Raw genomic sequence first — 21,246 nt, 5'->3', positions numbered from 1 at the left:
CTCCAGAGGGGGAGTTGGGAAGTAGCCCAGGAGCAGCCGACCCCAGTCTGGCTGCAGCACAGCCGGAACCCATGTCAGTGTGTTGCGCCCAGGATCCCCACTGACAGCAGTGGGCCTTTGGTCGCTGCTAGGGCCCCGGGCTGGGACGCAGTGGAGTGGGAGGACCTGCCACCCACTCCATCTCTCCCAGGCCGCTTGGAGCCTGAAGCCTGAGTGTGCTATTTACCTGTGTTTGCTGAGCCCCTGTCTGAAAGCCTGAGCCTTGGACTCTACTGCCCCGCCCTGACCCAGAGCCTGGGCTAGTTATCTTTTAATTGTTACCTGTGTGTGCTCAGCCCCCTGCTGGATGGCTTGAGCCAGGACTCCTGCTGCCCGACTGATTCCCCAAGGGGCCGTGCAAGGACTAAGGGAGGCGGGGTGGTTCCCCACCGCCCTGGAGAGGGATGAGCCCCGGCTAACCTCTATACAGGCTCATTGTCAAATAAAGTTTTACCATTTGTTACAGGAAGTTGGCCCTACAGAGCCACTGTATTCCAGTGACCATGACTGCTTAAACTAGTTAGAAAGAATTGACTCTTAGTACATTATTGTTCAGGGCAGACATCTACTATGGAGAAGGAAATTAATGGGAATGTTTATGATATCTTTAACAAACACAAACCAGGTTTGGAAAGATTGCTTCTCTTGCAAAATTTCAGACTGGCAAAATAAAGAGAGAGCCTGCATGGAAATGATCATCTGTTTGCAGATACAAAAAACATAGTGTTAGAAGTAATGTATCTGGAACCCATATGCTAACTGGTATACTAGGTGAGACATTTAAAGACATCTATGGAATCAATATAAATGTATTATAATAAGCAGTACAATACTAGGCGACACTAGGATGTTACTGTGTGTTTCAGTGACTAATATATGCTTCTGCCTTAAAAAAAAAAAAAAAAAAAAAGCAAGAGTAAACTCCTAAATAACAATGACTTTCTGCTGTTCCTAAGTATTTCACTTTCTATAATCTGCCGTATTTTTATTTCCACCCACAGCAATCTTCTAGAAACAGGGTGTTATATTTCAGTGTTATCTGGGTTTTTTGGACAACTAAATTAGTAGTTTCACTAACTAACTTTATAATTATCTAAAACTAAAATACCAACCCAAATGAGCTGTACATGTTTCATGCTGCATACTTCTCTGCAAGGATTTCAGTTTGGGGGTATTTTCCCCCAATGTGTGTTAGCAGTTTGCTTTGAACTATGGGAACCAAATTTATCATTATTATTTAGTTTGTTAACAAGAGAACTTAGCAATGAACTGATGGTGGGAAATGTGAAGAACTTCTGAACAGAAAACTTCCATTATGGAACCTGATGTCTAGCCTAATTTTCTTGGTTCTCTGGACAGAAAAGCACTGAAAGTGCTAAGGAAGCTGAAGGAGAAGGCCAGAGAGGGAAAACCCTGAACGTTGTTCAACAGCCACCACATGGGATGATGAAGAAGGGTCAGCAGATCTGAAGATTTGTCTAATCCTCTCCATTCAGAAGAAAGGTGGCTATGAGGTGGGGCCTTAAGAATAAAGGAGAATAAAGTGGTGGAAGGAATCACGGGGCTCTGAAAAGGACATGGATAATTCCTCTTTCCCAAAACACAGAAAAGACATCTTCGCCATTAATAACCGTTAGAATTTTAATTGAGGCATGGACCTTCGCTGGGAATTGGTGAGTCATATTACTCACCTCGTTTAGAAAGTGTGTCTTGTTTGCACTATTGGAATACAAGCAGTGACAGTAAGGTCTCCTCGGCACTAGCCAGGAGCTGGCCTGTCAAGAGGTATGAAGGAGTGCAGCCCCAGAGCTGCAGGAGGAATTGTGCCTGCCTTAACCAATATTTTGATGCGTGTGCTACAATAGGCCTATAGTTTGATAATAGGGCAAATAAATGGCTGTTGTGTACAAAAATTTCAAATAGCTAAAATACACACCCTTTGGTGGAAGTGGGAAGTGCTTATACCAACCTTTGATACATGCCTCCATGAATATAACACCACAAAGACACTGCTGAAGATAGCAAATCCTATTTTGCTGAAGCATTACCAGCATGAACATATAATTGAATCCCCATGTCCAACATCAAGAAACTTCCTGGAGGAATTCCTCACATTTAATTTGTGAGACCATAGGTGAGCTCGTGTGGCTCTAAATAGAAAGGACAGTTGACTCAAAAAGAACAGCACACACCAGCATTCTAGGGCAAACCTTTAAGTATCTATAGCTGTTGTCTCCAAAATTTTCAGGGTCACATCCCCCCTTATCCCTGTCTCTGCCCCCTCCCGCCACCCCCACTCCCGAGCCAGGCCGCAGCTCCTGGAAGGTGGGATTCGGACAAGGATAAGGGGCCAAGGCTGGAGCAAGGAGCAAAGCCTTGGCCAGGCCGTGGTTGGGGGCTGAGGCTGGAGGGCGGGGCCGGAGCAGAGCTGGGAGGCGAGCAGGGCTGGGTGGTGCTCCCTCCCAGCCCCAGCACGCTGATCTATAGAAATCATGTCAGTTTTCTTGCTGTGCCTATTTTAAAAAAAAAAAATTCTTAACATGCTTAGGATGCCTAGTAAGGGCAGTTGCTGTCTGTATTACACACAGTATCAAGTTGCTATGGTCAGGAATATCCACTCAACTACAAAACCTGACCATGTATATATACTATTTGGAATACACTTAATAAAACGTGAAGAACAATATTAGGCTGGTCATTGTCAGTAGACTGACAACGTTACTGAGAATAGTTACCAAATGAATACTGTTAAGACGTTTGTGTATGCTTTTCCTCACAAAACTAATTGTACAAAGTTCCAGGCACCATATCATCACTGCTTTCTTATGTCATAACCAAGATTTGGTAACGAAACAGGTAAAACAGTTAGTACTCCAGCAAAATGTCACTTAACATGTAGGGGCACTTTTTTCCCCATTGAGCATAATAAAGCGAGGTTCATTATATTCTCAATTTTACTTCTGTGCATCTCTCACTTTTTTCATGAGTCTCCCTTTAGCAGAGGGATATAGTGATGGCACCTTCCAGGATTAGGCCCAAGAACACTCAGGGTACGTCTATACTACCCGCCGGATCGGTGGGTGGTGTTCGATGTATTGGGGATCGATTTATTGCGTCTCGTCAATCTGTGAATCGACGCCTGTACTTCACCTCAGCAGGAGGAGTAAGCGGAGTAAACGTGGGAGCTGCAGCAGTTGACTTGACGTCGTGAGGACGGCCAGATAAGTCAAACTAAGATACTGAAGTTGCGTATCTTAGTTCGCACCCCCCGCTAGTGTAGCCCAGGCCTCAGTTTGCACTGAGCTGACATGCTGTGCACCCCACAGGAATTGCTTAACAGCTTGCATGGTTGGACCTTTAGGCTGCGTGGCTTTGTATTATTTCTTTCTGGGATGATGATACAGATGTTGGCAAATACTACTTCTTCTGTTTTGTTTTTTTATTAAGTATGTATACACTGGATCCCTTCCCAGTTCTGAGAATGCCTCCTTTGGGCATGGAGGAATGGAAAACAAACTGCTGGTATTATGCTCCCCAGTGCACCAGCAGGGGATGATAATGTGGAATACAACATTGTGTTATGTCTCAAACACCAAGAGCTCTTAGGGTAAGTATTCAACAAAAGGAACTCTTCTCCCATTTTGTTCTTTCTTGATTGAATGCCAAATCTTTTTCCAACTTAAGTTAATGGCAAAAACTTCAATTGACTGTAACAGAAGCAGAACTAAGTCTACATACACTAAGGACTAATTCAGATACCCTTACTCACATTGAATAGCACCTTAGTCCACAGTCTCACTGAAGTAAATGGGAGTAAGGTGCTACTGAACCAGTGTAATGGTATCAGAATGTGGCCCTAATTTATCCAGCAAGAGGAACTGGATCCTAGTACAGAAAGTGGTCTGGAAAAAATGAGAGTCATAGAATCATAGAAATGTAGGGCTGGAAGGGACCTTGAGAGGTCATCAAGTCCCACCTCTTGTGATGAGGCAGGACAAAGTAAACCTAGACCATCATCTGACAGGTGTTTGTTCCACCTGTTCTTAAAAACCTCCAACAACTGGGATTCCACAACCTCCCTTGGAAGCCTATTCCAGTACTTAACCACTCTTATAGTTAGAAAGTTTTTACTAATATCTAACTATAAACGAGTTGGCTGCCCCCATGTGCCCTCCAGTGGCCTTGTGCCTCTGCCCTGCCCTGCCCTTTATTCTTCCTTTTCCAGGTCCTTTTACAGAAACTCCAGACTTGCTCATCCAATCACCACCCTTATTGGGGTCTGGCTTTATTCAGACAAATAACTCAAAAGTAAAACTCAAGAGTCCCAAAAATCTGTCCTGGGGCATAGCTCTTACCTCAGAGCTTGCGGAACCAAAAGGGTTCCTTGTTGGAGTTCTTACAGGGTGACCTGCCCTGGAGTTCAGCTTGCAGCAGTCCTGCTCAGAGCTGACTCCCCTGTAAACTTCCCAGAGTCAGCCTTCTCAAACAACTGTCAGCTCTATTATAAGGAACCAGCTGCTTGAGGTTCTCTCCCCCCTGCACCAGGTGTCTCTTGTTAGCTCATATAACAAGCCTGCTCCAGACTGTGACTGCAGTTCCCTTACTCCCTCTGCTCTCTCACAGTAACCTAAATTCCTTGCTGCAGATTAAGCCCATTACCTCTTGTTTTACTTTAAATGACATGGAGAACAATTGATCACTGTCCTCTTTATAAGAGCCCTTAACATATTTGAAGACTGTTATCAGGGTCCCTTCCCAGTTGTCTTTTCTCAAGACTAAACATGCCCATTTTTCTTAACCTTTCATCATGGGTCAAGTTTTCTAAAACTTTTATCATTTTTGTTGCTTTCCGCTGGACTCTCTCCAATTTATCCACATCTTTCCTAAAGTGTGGTGCCCAGAACTGGACACAGTACTCCAGCTACTCCCCAGGGCTGAGTAGAGTGGGCCAATTACTTCACATGTCTTACATACTACATTCCTGTTGATACACCCCAGAATGACAGACTTTTTTTGCAGCTGCACCACACTGTTGACTCGTACTCAATTTTTGATCCACTATAACCCCCGGATCTTTTTTAACAGTTTTACCACATAGCCAGTTATTCCTCATTTTATAGCTGTGCGTTTGATTTTTCCTTCCTAAGTGAAGTACTTTTCATTTCTCTTTATTGAATTTCATCTTGTTAATTTCCAACCAACTTCCAATTTGTTTGAATTCTAATCCTTTGAATTCTTTCCAGCTTGATTTCATCCTCAAATTTTATAAGGACTCTCTCCACTCCATTATCCAAGTCATTAAGGAGACTATTAAATAATAGTGGACCAAGGACTGAGCCTTGCAGGACCCCACTAGATATACTCTCCCAGTCTGTCAATGAACCATTGATAATTACTCTGTGAGTACGGTCTTTCAACAAGTTATGCACACACCGTTCATCTAGACCACATTTCCCTAGTTTACTTATGAGAATGTTATATGGGACTATGTCAATAGCCTTGTTAAAATCAAGTTATATCATAATCTACTGCTTCCCCTCATCCACTAGGCCAGTAACCCTGTCAAAGAAGGAAATTAGGTTGGTTTGTCATGATTTGTTCTTGACAAATCTATGCTGGCTATTCTATATAACCCTATTGTCCTCCAGAGGCTTACAAACTGATTGTTTAATAATTTGTTCCAGTATCTTCCCAGGTATCAAAGTTAGGCTGACTGGTCTACAAATCCCTGGGGGTCTCTTTGTTCCCCTTTTTAAAGATAGGTTATATTTGCTCTTTGACAGTGGTAAGCCAGCTCAGGATAAAATTAACAGACCAATTCACCTGAGTGTGATCTTAAAGGCATGTCAAGAGGCATTGCAAGGTAGTCAAGCTAATTCACAGTGTGTAAGTAACAAAGGAATGTTAATTGGGCTTCCAAACATAAGAGGTTTCAGAGTTCATAAGAGGTTCACTTGTGTTGATAAGAATCAAGAATAGATACTAAATTAGGGTGACCAGATGTCCTGATTTTATAGAGACAGTCCTGATTTTGGTTTTTTTTTCTTATATAGGCTCCTCTTACCCCCTACCCCCGTCCCAATTTTTCTCACTTGCTGTCTGGTCACCCTGTACTAAATTGCATTTTGACAGGTTTCAGAGTGGTAGCTGTTAGTCTGTATCAGCAAAAACAATTATAGACTATCAGGGACCTCAGGAGGTCATCTAGGCCAATCCCCTGCTCAAAGCAGGACCAATCCCTAGACAGATTTTTGCCCCACATTAATGGCCCCCTCAAGGATTGAACTCACAACCCTGGGTTTAGTAGGCCAATGCTCAAACCACTGAGCTATCCCTCCCACCTAAATGAGGAGTCCTTGTGGCACCTTAAAGACTAACAAATTTATTTGGGCATAAGCTTTCATGGGCTAGAACCCACTTCATCAGATGCATGAGGTGGAAAATACAGGAGCAGGTATAAATACATGAAAGGATGGGAGTTGAACTCTCACCTTCTTGTCAACTCTGAAAAGAACCACTCTCATTACTACTTCAAAAGTTATCTTTTCTCCCTTGGTATCCTGCTGTTAAGTGAATTGTCTCTAGACTGACCTCACACTTGGTAAGGCAACTCCCATCCTTTCATATAGACTTGGTGGATATCACATTGTGTTTACAAGACTGAAACCTTAGGGCTGAAGCATTCAATCTTCAAAGCAAGGCAATTAGGACTTGTCACAGACTCAAGTATCTATTCTTCCTCACCCTAGATGCCCAGACTGTCTTTCTAGGAAGACACCTGTGAACTTGTTCTTTATGTCAGAGAGCTATAAATATAGATTCATGAGACTGATCCAACAGCTCTGATCTTTCTGGATGCTGTTGGAGGCTATTCCAGATGCAAGACGGATCTCCCCAAATCTGCTTTGGTAAAACCCTGAGGAACTCATGGAAGGACACGAGACTTATGGAGAATTAGCAGGCATTATACCTCTGCTAACAACTGGTCTCTCAGATTCTGAACCAACTGTAATGTTTCTTATACGCTTAGAACTTTTAATAACTCTTATTTCTTTTCCTGAATTAATAAATCTTTAGTTTCGTTTTCTAAGGATTGGCTTCCAGTGCTGTTTTTGGTGAGATGTGGAAGTATCCAGTGAACCTGGGGCGAGTGACTGTTTTTTTGGGACTGGAAAAACCTAATGTTTGGTGGCTTTGGTTTTAATAACCTTACATCATACAGTCCAGCTTCTCTGGGCTGGAATGCTAAGGGGGCTGTATGTGACTCCTTGGTAAAACTAATATAGTGATCCAGGGGTACACTTTTGTTACTGGCTTGGTAAAATCTAACTGTAGAATATACCACCAGTTTGGGTGCATCTGCCCTGTTTTCTGACAGCGTGTTCTGAGTTTCGCATTCTTAGCTGTAACCTACTCTATGAACTGTGACACTCTTCTCCAGTGGTCTGGAACCATGCCTATCTCCCATCAGTTCTCGAAGTCTATTATCATCAGGGAGGAGCAGCTTTCGTAAGACAATGCTTAAAGGATGCTCTTCAGTTTACTGGCTTGATTTTTAAATTATTATGTTTGCTAGATCTGCAAATCTGCAAACCCTTGTGAACTCTCCTCTCCTGCCTCAACCCCATACACACTTCAAGCACTGCTGGGTCCCTTTCTCCTCTCTTCCCCTTGTTTCTGATCATTTCAGGCCATGCACGTACCCCATTCTCTGAACTGAACTTTTTTTGAGAGATCTGGAAATTAGAAAACACCTAGTCAGAAAGCTAAGAACAGGGAAAATGGATGGTGGGGAACAGGATCATAGACAAGTAAATCAGTCATTAGCGTTACAGTCTGGTATAATTATGTGGAAGTCTTTATGATTTTAAGCTGAGCTCTTACCTGCACAAGTTGCTGCTTCAATTTCTGCATTTCCGATATGTTGAGCTCACTGAAGAGATCAGAGACTGGGTGCAGAGATTCTCCTTTCCTAACTGCGGGAGTCCGGTAATCTCCATTCAGTTTCACAAGAGGCCCATGGATGTGCCCATTCATTTTGTCATCATTATTAGGTTCGCTCCCATCCTCTGCAAACTTTAATCCATCTACCGATATATTAATGTGATTACTGTACATACTATCATTGAGGTTGATATACTGGGAGAGTTCCTTCCTCAGATTGTTCTTTTGCTCCCTTTCATTTTTTAAAGTCTCCAGGGCTTCCTCCAGTTGATGTTCGGCAATCTCCTTCAATCGGATGGCATCTTCTAGCTGGCTATTAAGCAATACTGTTTCCTCCTCAAATCGTTTAATCTCATGCTTTAAACCTTCATATTCAACCTGAATTAGACAAGACAAAGAACATTCATAATACTAAAACTTGGGTCTTAAAAACCTGCCATATATTAGCCTGATTGAACTAGGCACTAAATAGCCAAATATTACTTAAACCAGGCATTGCCAGTAGCTGCAAAGAGCGTCATTCTCAGAAAATTCATGAGGAAAGGTGTACTGCATGTACCCCATTTTATTAGTTCTCTGTTTTATATTGTACTGCACACATTTTCAAGGGGTGAGAATCAGAATCTGTGGGTGATTTATTAGGACACATACTGTATTTCAGAGGTTCTCAATATTTTTCTTTCTGAGCCCCACCCCCTACACACACACATGCTATAAAAACTCCATGGCACACCTATGCCACAATAATTGGTTTTCTGCATATAAAAGCCAGGGCCAGCATTAGGGGGTAGCAAGCAGGGCAATTGCCTGGGGCCCCATGCCACAGGGCCCCCCACAAAGGTATGTTGTTCAGGTTTCAGCTTCAGCTCTGGGTGGCGGGGCTCGGGGACCTGGGCTTCAGCCCCATGCAGTGGGGCGTCAGCTTTCTGCCCTGGGCCCCAGCGAGTCTAATGCCGGCCTGCTTGAAGGCCCCCCTGAAACCTGCTCGAGGCCCCCTAGGGGGCCCTGGATCCCTGGGTGAGAACCACTGCTGTATTTCATGCAAGAACAGTCACTGATCTGAAGCTACACTAGGAAGTGCAGCTTTATTATTAGTTATCATAAGTAACGTTTGTCTATTATGGCATTGCTTATAGATAGAGGTTAATTATACTGTTTGACTTATCACTCATAGCTATTTCTAAAGCATCTATTACCATGACATCTAACTTCTTATCCGATGTAATCACTGCGTGCCCAGTTTTTTATACTGTAGGGACATACAGGTTTGTTTTATGAAAATTATTCAATATGGTTTTATTTAAAAAATGAAAGCACAGACTAATAACCCAACCTGTTTAAAACTGCCAGATGTCCTCAAGTGCAGCAATTTTAAAATAGAGGTTGACTTTTGACAATCCGAAAAATATAATAGTAGCAGTGTTCAAGCAGGGAATACAGAAGCCATCTTAGCGCACTGACAGCTGGTCTTCTAGTCCTGTAGCAGGCCAGACTGAAATTCTTCCCCTCCTGAGCTGGTGTTGGCCACTCCAGTTTTCACTGACTGATAAATCTCTCCCCTCATCACAGAGCAGCCACCCAGCTCCACAGGCAAGGAGCTGGATTTTCACAATACATGTGATAATGTGGCTGAAGAAAATGGGAGCTGCTTCTCCTAGAGTAAGTACCACGTTTTTAGAAAGGGAGTTCCCCCTCCCGTCACAACTATAGCCACTCACTGTAGCGGAGAAAATGGAGAAGCTATCTGCTATGCCAGGCACAGACAAAAATGCAGGCGAGAAAAGGAGGACTACCTGGTTCTAGGCAGTTTACTTCCAATGCTGAACAATTCACTTAGAAAATGAACCAGTTTGACACAAACTCAAAGTTTCACATCAACAGAGCCAAAGAAAGAAGCTAGTGGAGGTGTTGGTCCAAAAACATTTGATACCAGTTTGTTAAGGACCTGATCCGTCTCCTACTGAAATCAATGGTAAAACTCCCATTGACGTCAAAAGGAGTAGGCTTGGGTTCTAAATCACATTGCTGTCATGATGACCAGCCATTAAGATGGAAGAAGATCTGCATTCCTTGGCTCTCATTAGCATTCCAGCTGCTCTGATCCTCACCTCCACTATTATCCAAAAGAATTAGGAACTGACATTACCAGTACAGTAGTTTAGTTCCATTGTAATTTGTTGGCAAGGAAGATTTGACATTTTTACAATTTTCTCTCCTTCCTTATGGAAAATTTAGTCCTGCTACTGCAAACTGCTTTGTACATGTGATTCCCCTGCCTCCACACACAGCCCCATTGGCTCATGAGTCTGCCTATGCAAAGCAGCTTGCAGGACTTGGGACCTGTAATAATTCCTTCTTTCACCTTGTCTTGTCTTGATGGAATCACTAGCTCCAAAAAAGACAGTTCTACACTGGGAGAGCCCTGGCTGCTGAATTGGAATGGGAAGGGTTCTTATGGTAGAATAAGCATCTGACCAGTCAAGACACAGGAATGTTTTGGACACAGGGCTGGCTCTAGACCCCAGCGTGCCAAGCGCACGCTTAGGGCGGCATGCCGCCGGGAGGGTGGCAAGCGGCTCCGGTGGACCTCCCGCAGGCATGCCTGCGGATGCTCCACCAGAGCCGCAGGACCAGCGGACCCTCCGCAGGCATGTCTGCAGGAGGTCTACCGGAGCTGCGGGACCGGCGATCACCAGCGCGCCCCCCGCGGCGTGCCACCGTGCTTGGGGCGGCGCAATTGCTAGAGCCGCCCCTGGTTGGACAAGAATCATTATGAAACTGACCAAGCAATTGTGGCATTCTGATTCTTCCCTCACTGATAAGCAAAGTGACACAAAAATAAAGGATGTTTAATGAAAACAAAATAGCTTTATACCTGGTACTTTTCCCCCTCAGAATAAAAATGATTAGAAGTAACTCTCAAACTTTATGGACAATAAAGACAGATATTTATTTCACCCTTGTGTCATAGGAGTGGTGTCAGAGGGTGGCGGGGGAAGGGTTGGAGAGGGGTGAGAGAAAATTAAAAGTATTTTCTGGTACTACACCTGCCCCTGAATCCCTTGAACAGTTTCTGTGGCTTTACCTAATCATATTTTTTAATTTATAGGAAATAATTTCCCAATTTTCAATTTTTTTTCCGGTTCCTTGTTGCTGTACAAAAGACCCACACAAACAAAATGGAAATGTACTGACCATACACTGCAAACTGACTATACACAAATTCCTGTTAAATCTACAAAATACATTTCAAAAAAAGGAAGAGAAAAATATTTTCTGACTAATTCCTTTCAATTTCTTTTCTGTTCATTATAAAATAGAGCCAGACAATTTTTTCACTCAAACAAAATTTTGATAAAGATTCATTAACATTTCCATTTTCCAATCAGCTCTACTTATAAAAATGGTAGCTTTAAACAGACAGCGGTATGATTTTTAATTTGATGATATTCCTTTAATATTTTTAATTTGTAAAATTCAGATTTTAAAATAAATCAGCTTAAGTAGTGCAATAATGTCTTTTGGTGGAGGAGGGAGAAATTTGGTTTTCAAGTAAACGCTGAAAAATTCCCAAGTAAACAATTCCCAAGTCAAACAATTCAAGTAAAAAATTTGGCAGACATTACTAGTTGCAGGCATTACTAGTTGCAGCTTCAGTGGATGGTCTGGAATTTTGTTTCATTTGGTGTCTACAGAAATATTTTAAAAACAGAATTTAAATATAATACAAGGAATGGGTCTCTGCGAATAGCAAGTTCCTTTTGGGCTTGGATATTCAGTAGACAGTTGAAGACTTATTTGGGAGCTGGCTGAAAAGGAAGTCTTTAGAATTTGAACCTTCAGATTGCTCAGTGACATGATATCAAACAGCTTAGGGAATTTAGTGACTGATGGTACTGGGAATTTTTTTAAAATCTGGAGGTTTGGGGTTTATCCCAGATTTTGAGATTTGGATTTGGGGGTCACAAATCTGTGTTGCTGTTGTTTTGTAGGGAAATTAATCCTGAAAATACAGGCCCTATTAATAAAATCCAGTATCTATATTTTCTTGATTATACACATAACATAAGCAGTGAAATTCTCATGAAAATCAGAGAGATTTGCACTGTCTGAACAGTAACTGATTTTTACATTGCCATTTTTCATGGATTCTTCTTCCAAATGCCTAAAAAGATCTGATCATAAAATATCAAGGACTACATAATACATGATTTTATAAATTAAAGAACATACAACACTAAGCTCTTATGAAATTTCATCTTGTAGATCAAAACTATTTTCTGAGTTACAAGAACACACAAAAAGTATTTGATACAAAAATACTGTGATTTTTTTATATCAATCAAAATATGCCAAATATGTTTTCCTCTTTATGGGGCCCTGGTATTCAGTTTCATTAAGAGTAACATTTCTAAATGTCATATATGTATAAGTGGGCCTGAGTTTCCCTTCACATCATTGCGAGTTGTGCACAAATATTAAGTGGAGAGCAATCCTGGATATTGTTTACAGCTGGTTGCAGTGGGGTTTTAATTTGTCATGGAACTCCCCGGATGCATTCAGCACTTTATTAAGATTTCCAGTGTGTTAGTTTGCCAATACTATATTTAACAATAACCAGCAAGATATGAAAAATCTCATACCAGATTAATTTAAAATAGGTCAAATTATGCAGTTTAAAGTCAATCAGTGTTGTATATATTTTTTTTAGTCTAGCATCTAAAATCTCTTCTGTGCTTACTTGGTTCTGTTTCAGTGTGGACACCAGTTTTTGCAAAGTGATATTTTCTTCTTCAAGCTCTGTGTAATCCTGAAGAAGTCTTGCCTCTCGGAACTTGTATTCTCGAATTTCGTCTTTCATCCGTATTCTCTGCAGCTCTGCCATTTCGTTATTCTGAAGGAGAGGAAAAAAAACCCCCAACATATTACTATTTCATTTACAGCAGCATGAAAGGTAAACATGGCCCCAGTGTATAACAATGGCAACAAACAAGTAATCAAAATGATGCAACACTACATGTCAAAACGGCAGCACCACAATTAATATGTTGTCATACCATAGTTTCTGTACTTTGTTATACAACTGGATGCATACAAATGAGCATATATGATATGGAAACTTGAATAAAATAGTTCCAAGATTTTCTATTTAAATTAAAAAACCCTCCAGTGCTTTATCATCTCATTGCTTTTATTTGCTAGAAGCCTGGTTGAAAGGCTTAGATCAAAACACAATTGCCTACTGTTTTTCACTAAAGGACAATACACTAAACTCATACAGCAGAAAAATGAATAATGGTGTCTGTCTTGCAAAGATAACTATTAACCAAGATGAAGTAATATAAGAACCAACTTCATGTTTTGAAATCAAGTACAGGTATTTGTGTGATGTACTATTCAGTGAAACCTGTTGCAAGTGACTACTCAAAGGATGGAAAACTCAGTTGTCTAACAGATGTGGTCTTCTAATAAAGCCAGAGTATTTCAGGATAACATGAGGCAGCTTCTTAAGCCCAGAGTTTACCCATTAGGGTGGTCTCTTGCTTCAGGTTCTGCTGTATGTATAAAGTGGTATATGTATATGTCATTTAGACAATAACCCTACCAGTTTTCTAGACAACATTCTTATATATGTTTCAAGAATCGCCACCAAAAAGTTATTTGACTGCATCTAATTCTAGGTTTGACTAAGTTTTTGCATCCAGAGCTTGGGTTTCCTAAGGTTATTCTTTGTGGGAGATTCAGATGCTGAAGTGACCTTTAATCTCTCTAAATCATCAGATATCAGAGGCCTGATTCTAATGGTACACTTGTGTAACCCCACTGTCTTCTATGGAATTACTCCTGATTTATAATTAGGCTTGGAATGAGTCGATTTTTATCGGTAAATGTCAACAAAAGTTGATGTCACCATACCCAAACCAATGAGAACCATTTCCATCAATAATAATCAAACTTTACAGATAGGCACAGTAACAAAAATGCTGGTTGACAACTTATTAGAGTTTGATTTAAGGGTAAAATTTTGACATATGATGTTGACAGTTTGTATTTTAGCAGTTATAAAGCTTTAACTTTTTGAATCTCAACGTTTACTCTCATTAACTAATTATTGTCTGACACCCATAACTTCCTGCAACTGTGAAAATTTAAATTGATAAAAATAAAAAAGTGTAAAAATAAACATCAATATTATCCGTAGAAACGATAAAAAAATAAAAATCCAATTCTGCTAACCCTATTTATAATGGAGTAGGTGAAAGTGGAATCAGCGACAGATATGGTCTTTCAAGGCAACACTGCTCTGTATGTGAGCCTCTTCAGTCCTGATTCATGGCAGTAAGGACCATCAGTTGCATCTCTCACCCCCTGCAGGAATGATGAGTACTGCAGTAGCAGTGGTACCTGGGGGGCACGACGGAATATTCTACAATAAGAAGGATGGCTCCATTCATAATGATGGCATAGACTCTGTCTCTGCTGTGATGCCAGGAGGAGCAGAGATAGAAAATAATATAATCTATGATTTCTGCAGAGGGAGAGCAATCACAGACATTATATCTTTCTGAAAAGTTGAACATCTCTGTAAGAAACAGGCACTATAGAAACTGCATTCAGTGACCTGTGTATATCTGGCTCTGTATGCAGTGGCAGATTAGCCACTGGGCCAACAGGGCCCATTCCCAGGGGCCCCAGCCAATTGGGGTACCCCCGCGCTCTAGCCTGCTCCACCTGCCCAGGGCTCCTGCCAGGGAGCATGGTCATAAGAATATAAGAATGGCCATACTGGGTCAGACCAAAGGTCCATCCAGCCCAGTATCCTGTCTACTGACCGTGACCAATGCCAGGTGCCCCAGAGGGAGTGAACCTAACAGGTAATGATCAAGTGATCTCTCTCCTGACATCCATCTCCACCCTCTGACAAAGAGAGGCTAGGGACACCATTCCTTAACCATCCTGGCTAATAGCCATTAATGGACTTAACCTCCATGAATTTATCTAGTTATCTTTCAAACCCTGTTATAGTCCTAGCCTTCACAACCTCCTCAGGCAAGGAGTTCCACAGGTTGACTATGCGCTGTGTGAAGAACTTCCTTTTACTTGTTTTAAATCTGCTGCCCATTAATTTCATTTGGTGGCCCCTAGTTCTTATATTATGGGAACAAGTAAATAACTTTTCCTTATTCACTTTCTCCACACCACTCACGATTTTATATACCTCTATCATATCCCACTTTAGTCTCCTCTTTTCCAAGCTGAAAAGTCCTAGCCTCTTTAATCGCTCCTTATATGGGACCCATTCCAAACCCCTAATCATTTTAGTTGCCCTTTTCTGAACTTTTTCTAATGCCAGTATATCTTTTTTAAGATGAGGAAACCACATCTGTATGCAGTATTCAAGATGTGGGCGTACCATTGATTTATATAAGGGCAATAAGATATTCTCCGTCTTATTCGCTATCCCTTTTTAAATGATTCCTAACATCCTGTTTGCTTTTTTGACTGCCGCTGCACACTATGTAGATGTCTTTGGAGAACTATCCACGATGACTCCATGATCTCTTTCCTGATTAGTTGTAGCTAAATTAGCCCCCATCATATTGTATGTATAGTTGGGGTTATTTTTTCCAATGTGCCGTACTTTACATTTATCCACATTAAATTTCATTTGCCATTTTGTTGCCCAATCACTTAGTTTTGTGAGATCTTTTTGAAGTTCTTCACAGTCTGCTTTGGTCTTACCCATCTAGAGTAGTTTAGTATCATCTGCAAACTTTGCCACCTCACTGTTTACCCCTTTCTCCAGATCATTTATGAATAAGTTGAATAGGATTGGTCCTAGGACTGACCCTTGGGGAACACCACTAGTTACCTCGTCCATTCTGAAAATTTACCATTTATTCCTACCCATTTATTCCTCCACCTGCTTGCCTGGTGCTCCTTCTGGGGAGTGGGGTCAGGGTGGTGGGGCTTGCCCCGCTCCACCCGCCTGGTGCTCCTGCAAGCCCCTGCACCCCAATCTCCACTCCCTGGCAGGAGCACCAGGCAGGCAGGACAAGCCCCCATACCCTGATCCCACTTCCCCAGCAGGAGCACCGGGCGGGGGAGGTGGGGGGACTGCAGGTGGAAGGTATGGGGGGACCCCCCATTTGCTCTGGCCCAGGGCCCTACAAAAGTGTAATCTGGCTCTGTCTGTATGTACAGATTAATTCCTAGTACATAAGGGTGTAGTGGTAAGTGTTCTCAATTCTGAGTTGATTTGCAAGACACAGATATTTAGTTTTGCATCTGGGTTAAACAAGTATAAAATCCTAGAAGATAAAACTATAAACCACTATAAAATATGTTGATGCACCAAAAAAAACGTGCAGTGTAGCTGCAGGAGTTCTCCTGCCAACAAAAACTTCCACCCCCACATGAGAAGCAGCAGCTTTGTCGGCAGGAGAGTGCTCCTGTTGACAAAATGCTGTTCACACGGGCGCTTTTCACCATTAAAACTTTTGTCGTTTGGGGATGTGTTTTTTTAACACCCCCGAACAATAAAAGTTTTGCGGACGAAGTGCCAGTGCAGACATACCCTCAATTTTATCTGGATTAAGACTGAAAATAGGGGTGAATTGTCTCAAATTGGTTTTAACTGAAGTCAGTATCTGGCAGTGACATCATTTGTTTGTTAAAGGCTGTAAAAATGATGAAATTGAAGATTCTTTGTCATACTCTACCTGATCATGCTGCAGCACACCAGAATGAGACAGTTTTCCCTAGGTCTCACCTAGCTGTAAGTATACTGATCACATGTTTATGAACACTTTGTTACTGTATTGGCTGTAGTGACTGCTTATTTTTAGGCTGTCAGGCATGTTTAGAGCAATTGTATAAAATACCATTTGATGTATACATTAAATAAAGGAATTAATGGTTAAATTAGTGTCTGGTGATTTCCCACATTAGTATTAATAATGTCTAATATTATTAATAATTCCAATACCACTGAACAACTGCCTATGTTTTCCATTTCTGACATTATGTCTTTAATTTTGGCTCCTGTAGGATCTGGGTATACATGCAAGTCTACTTTCATGAGAAATGCGAGACAAAATGGACTGAAGGGATAGCAGTATGGGGACAACACCCAGCCCTAAAAGAGAGCTTATGCCAAGCATAACTGTGCTATCTCACAACCTTACCAATGGCTGGAAGAAGATCAGCCCCTGGATGAAGAGCAGGTGGCTGAAAAATCAACCCAGGCAACAAATGTGTTTTAAAGAATTCTCCTTCCGCATAACAGTCCCATCCATTAAAGGAATCCTTCTCAGGACTGCTGAAGTGGTCCACAGCAGGCTCAGGCCCGTAGCCAATTGCAGTTTAGGAAAGGCGTGTGATAGGACAGGATTAGGGTGCATTAGCAGAGTTACACAGGAAAGCTAATGTCTGTTCACATTAAGTCTGATCCAAAGCCCAGTGAAGCCAATGGAAAGACTCACATCAGGCCTATTATGCCAGTCTTTCATGAGCAACAACAAATTTATACATAAAATTAAATTTTCAAAAACAACCAAAAATATGTTGAAGGTCAAAAATCTTAACTAGTAATTTGTAACTGTAGGATCAAGCAAAGGGTAGGAAGGTTGAACAGTTGATAATATAAAATTAAGGTTCTGACAAAAATTACACAGAACTAATCAATTATTTTATCCTATACTTAATTTTTACAAAATCCATCACATACTCTGGGATACAGTAAATATTAAAAAAAACCAAATCCCTCCCCCCACAAAACTGGCTCAGCAATCGGCTACTTTGATCAAAAGGAATAGCTCTTAGAAAAAGCAGGAAGGGGACAAAATGGCCAGAGATCAACGGACCTGAATAAAAAGGCTTTTTACCAAATCACTGATGCGTTATTTCACTGATGCACTACAAACTACTTTATTTTGGAAACGGTTCTGAGATTAACTGAATGTGTAAGACCAAGAAATGGAACCAATTTTCCCCCTAATACAACATATAGCAACTGTACAGGAAGCTTGAATGGCCATCTTTCTTAAATTCATCATATTAAAACAAACAACAGAATGCTCATTCCTTCGCCACATACCACGGCTTCTCCTACACATTCCTGGAAGTATAAACAGAACCACTTATAATATTTCTCCTCTCTCCCTTCTTTTATCCATATAGAAAGTGTTACTACAGAACAATACACTATTTGCTCTGGTTAAAACAAAAAACAACAGCAGCAACAAAAGAACCAGCCAAAAATTATGTCTGCTAACAGTTCTGTCTGCGGTGTTACCTTAAGTGTCTATCCAAAGCATCGGGTGGAAGCAAGACAGTAATAGTACTGTCATAGGGACCAACACCAACTCGGCATGTTATTTTGAAAAGATGATACAACATTTCACTAAGGTAAAACACAAATCTTGTCACTGAAAATGGCATAACATTGCACTCTATACTCCAACCTCTCCCTTGGCACTTGCAAAAGCCTGCATTATGCTGGCAAAGATCCAGCTGTAAAGCAGTGTTTCATTTTCAATACCACACATAAAATGCTGTGCTTTACTAGTACAGCCCAATATTTTATCAAGGCTAATCTAAAAGCAATCTATAGAGGTTTTTTTTTTTTCAAATTAGTACCTAGTATGAGCAAACGCTAGAAGAGATCTTTCAGGATAGCATGTAATGTTACAGTATTTTCATTGTTATGCTATTTCTATGTGGTTTGCATTGGTGAAATATTCTTTCGTCTTTTCAAAATAACATGCTAAGTTTGTATTTGGTCCCTGTCACAAGTATTATATTTGCTTCCACCAAATGTTCTGATTAGAGACATAGGAAATATGTCTGGCAACAATTGTGTTTATTATTTTTGTAAGTTTTTTAAAAAATATTTTGACTGAACAATACATCATTATGACGTATACAACAGTCTCCTGATACATAAGCCAAGGTGGGAGCATGACGCAAGTGTCACATTTTGATCATCACATCAAGCCTCTCTAAGGCATTTTTGAAATGCACCAAAATACTTTTATATGATGTAAAATGGGTGTATCAGCAGGGCAATTTTCCAGATGAGCCACTAGGGGACAATTCTAACCAAAATGATTCCATGATCAGCAAAATAATTCATAATTCAACTTCGCTTTTAATCATGTACTATTAAAGTTCCAAGGGATGGCTGCTGATCCAGAAATGTTTGCAAGGGTTTAAACCAAAAGATTTTTATCACCTCCACAGAAGATTCCCTTATTTGTATTACTGTATCTGTAAAACACTGTTAACCCAAGAGGTGGAGCTAAAGGTACATGAGTACCGGTAATGTTTTAATGCCTAGAGGTTATTTTCTGTCCCAATCACAAGAAGAATTTGGTGCAATGATTTTAATGCATCTGTGCCAAAAAAGCAAGAAAGAGACACCTATGAAACTAAAGAAAACAGACTTCTTGTCAGCATGGCATCAGACCGTGACTAGTGTGCATTAATTACTGTAGGTGTTAGCATATTGCTTAATGCGCTATTGGAAGTTATTCAGATGCTACGGTAATAAGGGCAATATAAGAACCTATATAGGATTGAACATAATAAATCCTAAACAATGTAAAGTTGAATGCACCAATTAAGATGGAACTTAAGAGTTAATATCTGCAATCATCAGGCACATCTTCAATGGCACTACTTAGATATGTAAAGTAAAGTACATGCCCAAGTGTTTGGGCATATGCCTAAGGCCCATGGCCATGAACTGTGAACTCTTCAGTTCAGGGAACTGTGTCTTCCTATGTGTTTAGTTAACATGTCTTTTTATTCTCTGGAACAGAGCTAGGCCGATTCCCCAGATGTTTAATTGATCCTTTACCAGTATATAGTTAGGAGTCTCATTTAGGCTTATATATGGACATGGGGTCATGAGCATTTTTTCCACATTACTTCACATAAAACTCAAGGGAGGGATTCCAAGTCAAGCAGAAGTCATGCCTGCAGCCTTTGGCACAATAAAAAGCCTATTTTCTTCCCCAGTGAAGGGCTTATCAGCTCTGTTAATCAGAAAACAATCAGATATGTGCACCAAAGCTAGTCTACACTGGACCAAAGTTTAGGTCTTATCTGGTGGGAAGTGCAGCCACAACCACTTGCACTGTATGTGAATTTCTACTATTAATTTAGTAATTCAGGAGCAAAAACAATGAAAATTAGGTACTTTGGTTTTAATAACCGGATATTGTATGTATGCAATACAAAAGCCCATTTGAACATGACTTTTGTAATGTACTAACAATAAATGGGATGTTTTGAAGCCGATTATGTCAGTTGGACAATTTATGGTTAAACTAATATCTGCTTTCTTGAGTCTGGGAACACCTGTCATTGTAAACTTGGGTGCCAAATTCACTTTAATCTACACAGATGAAAATAAAAGGTGTGGGTTTGTAGACACCAATACTTAATAAATCCTTTTAGTTATATTTTACCTTGGGTTAGAATTTAACATATTATAAGTAATTTCTGTTTCTTTCTCCATCCTAAATTTGTTTCTATTTGGCCCTAGGAAAACAAAATTAAATGAATGAAAAATTCTTGAGACTAAAAAAACCCCCCACAAAAAATGCCAAAATGTTCTTATTCTACTGCCTTTGGGGTAGACTGTTAGGAGCTATATGGTCCAATTACATCTTTTCTTTTTAAAAAATTGATTTGTGTTTGGGTTTTAATAAATAAACAATCAAAATGGAAGAGTAAATCTATATCTGCATCCTATAGGACATATTCCACCCTCCTGGCATGGTTTACAAGGAAGCAAGCCAACACAAAGTGGGAGATGAAAAGCCATGCTATTTCCCTTCCCGCCCTATAGAAGCCCCTCTCTAGGACAACATTACCATTAGAAATCTGTGGATTTTGGTGGCCACAGAGGGAATTAGCCAGGGATCAGCTAATCTATACAGGATGATAACCTCAAGAGTTAGCAGATTTCAAAGAAAAAAAATCCACTCAGACATTAAGGATGCACCAAACCAGGAATGGAATAATATGATGGGTGGTCCATCCAAACAACATTAATTCACCATATAAACCCATTCCATGCATGCGAGGTGCCACAACACCATTATTCCTTCCAACCTGGAGGGCACCACATGGTATTGGGGACCTATGCAGAGTACGAGGAGGTCGACCAGAAGGGAAGATGAGTACATAGTGCCCATTGTTTCCCACAATTGCATGTGAAAGCTAATTAAAAGTGAACTAAAGTCTTAGTCC

General features: G+C 40.7%; 1 protein-coding gene across 25 annotated transcripts in view; it reads right to left on the bottom strand.

Annotated features, from left to right (window-relative positions):
• Positions 1–21,246, bottom strand: part of BICD1 (BICD cargo adaptor 1) — a 392,914-nt gene that overhangs the window by 180,583 nt on the left and 191,085 nt on the right. For all 25 annotated transcript variants that reach the window (XR_005582691.1, XM_039480665.1, XM_039480746.1 and 22 more), the window contains exons 3-4: positions 12,725–12,877; positions 7,924–8,361 (exon numbers count right to left, since the gene is read on the bottom strand). Coding sequence is in view for 24 of the 25 variants with exons in the window: in XM_039480665.1 (XP_039336599.1) it covers positions 7,924–8,361; positions 12,725–12,877 (591 nt within the window). In the remaining variant the exon portion in view is untranslated. The remainder of the gene's footprint in view (positions 1–7,923; positions 8,362–12,724; positions 12,878–21,246) is intronic.

This window comes from Mauremys reevesii, linkage group 1, assembly GCF_016161935.1.
Source record: "Mauremys reevesii isolate NIE-2019 linkage group 1, ASM1616193v1, whole genome shotgun sequence".
Lineage (NCBI taxonomy): Eukaryota > Metazoa > Chordata > Testudines > Geoemydidae > Mauremys > Mauremys reevesii.
Note: the sequence above shows the minus strand (reverse complement) of the source record. Positions and strands in the feature narration are given on the sequence as shown.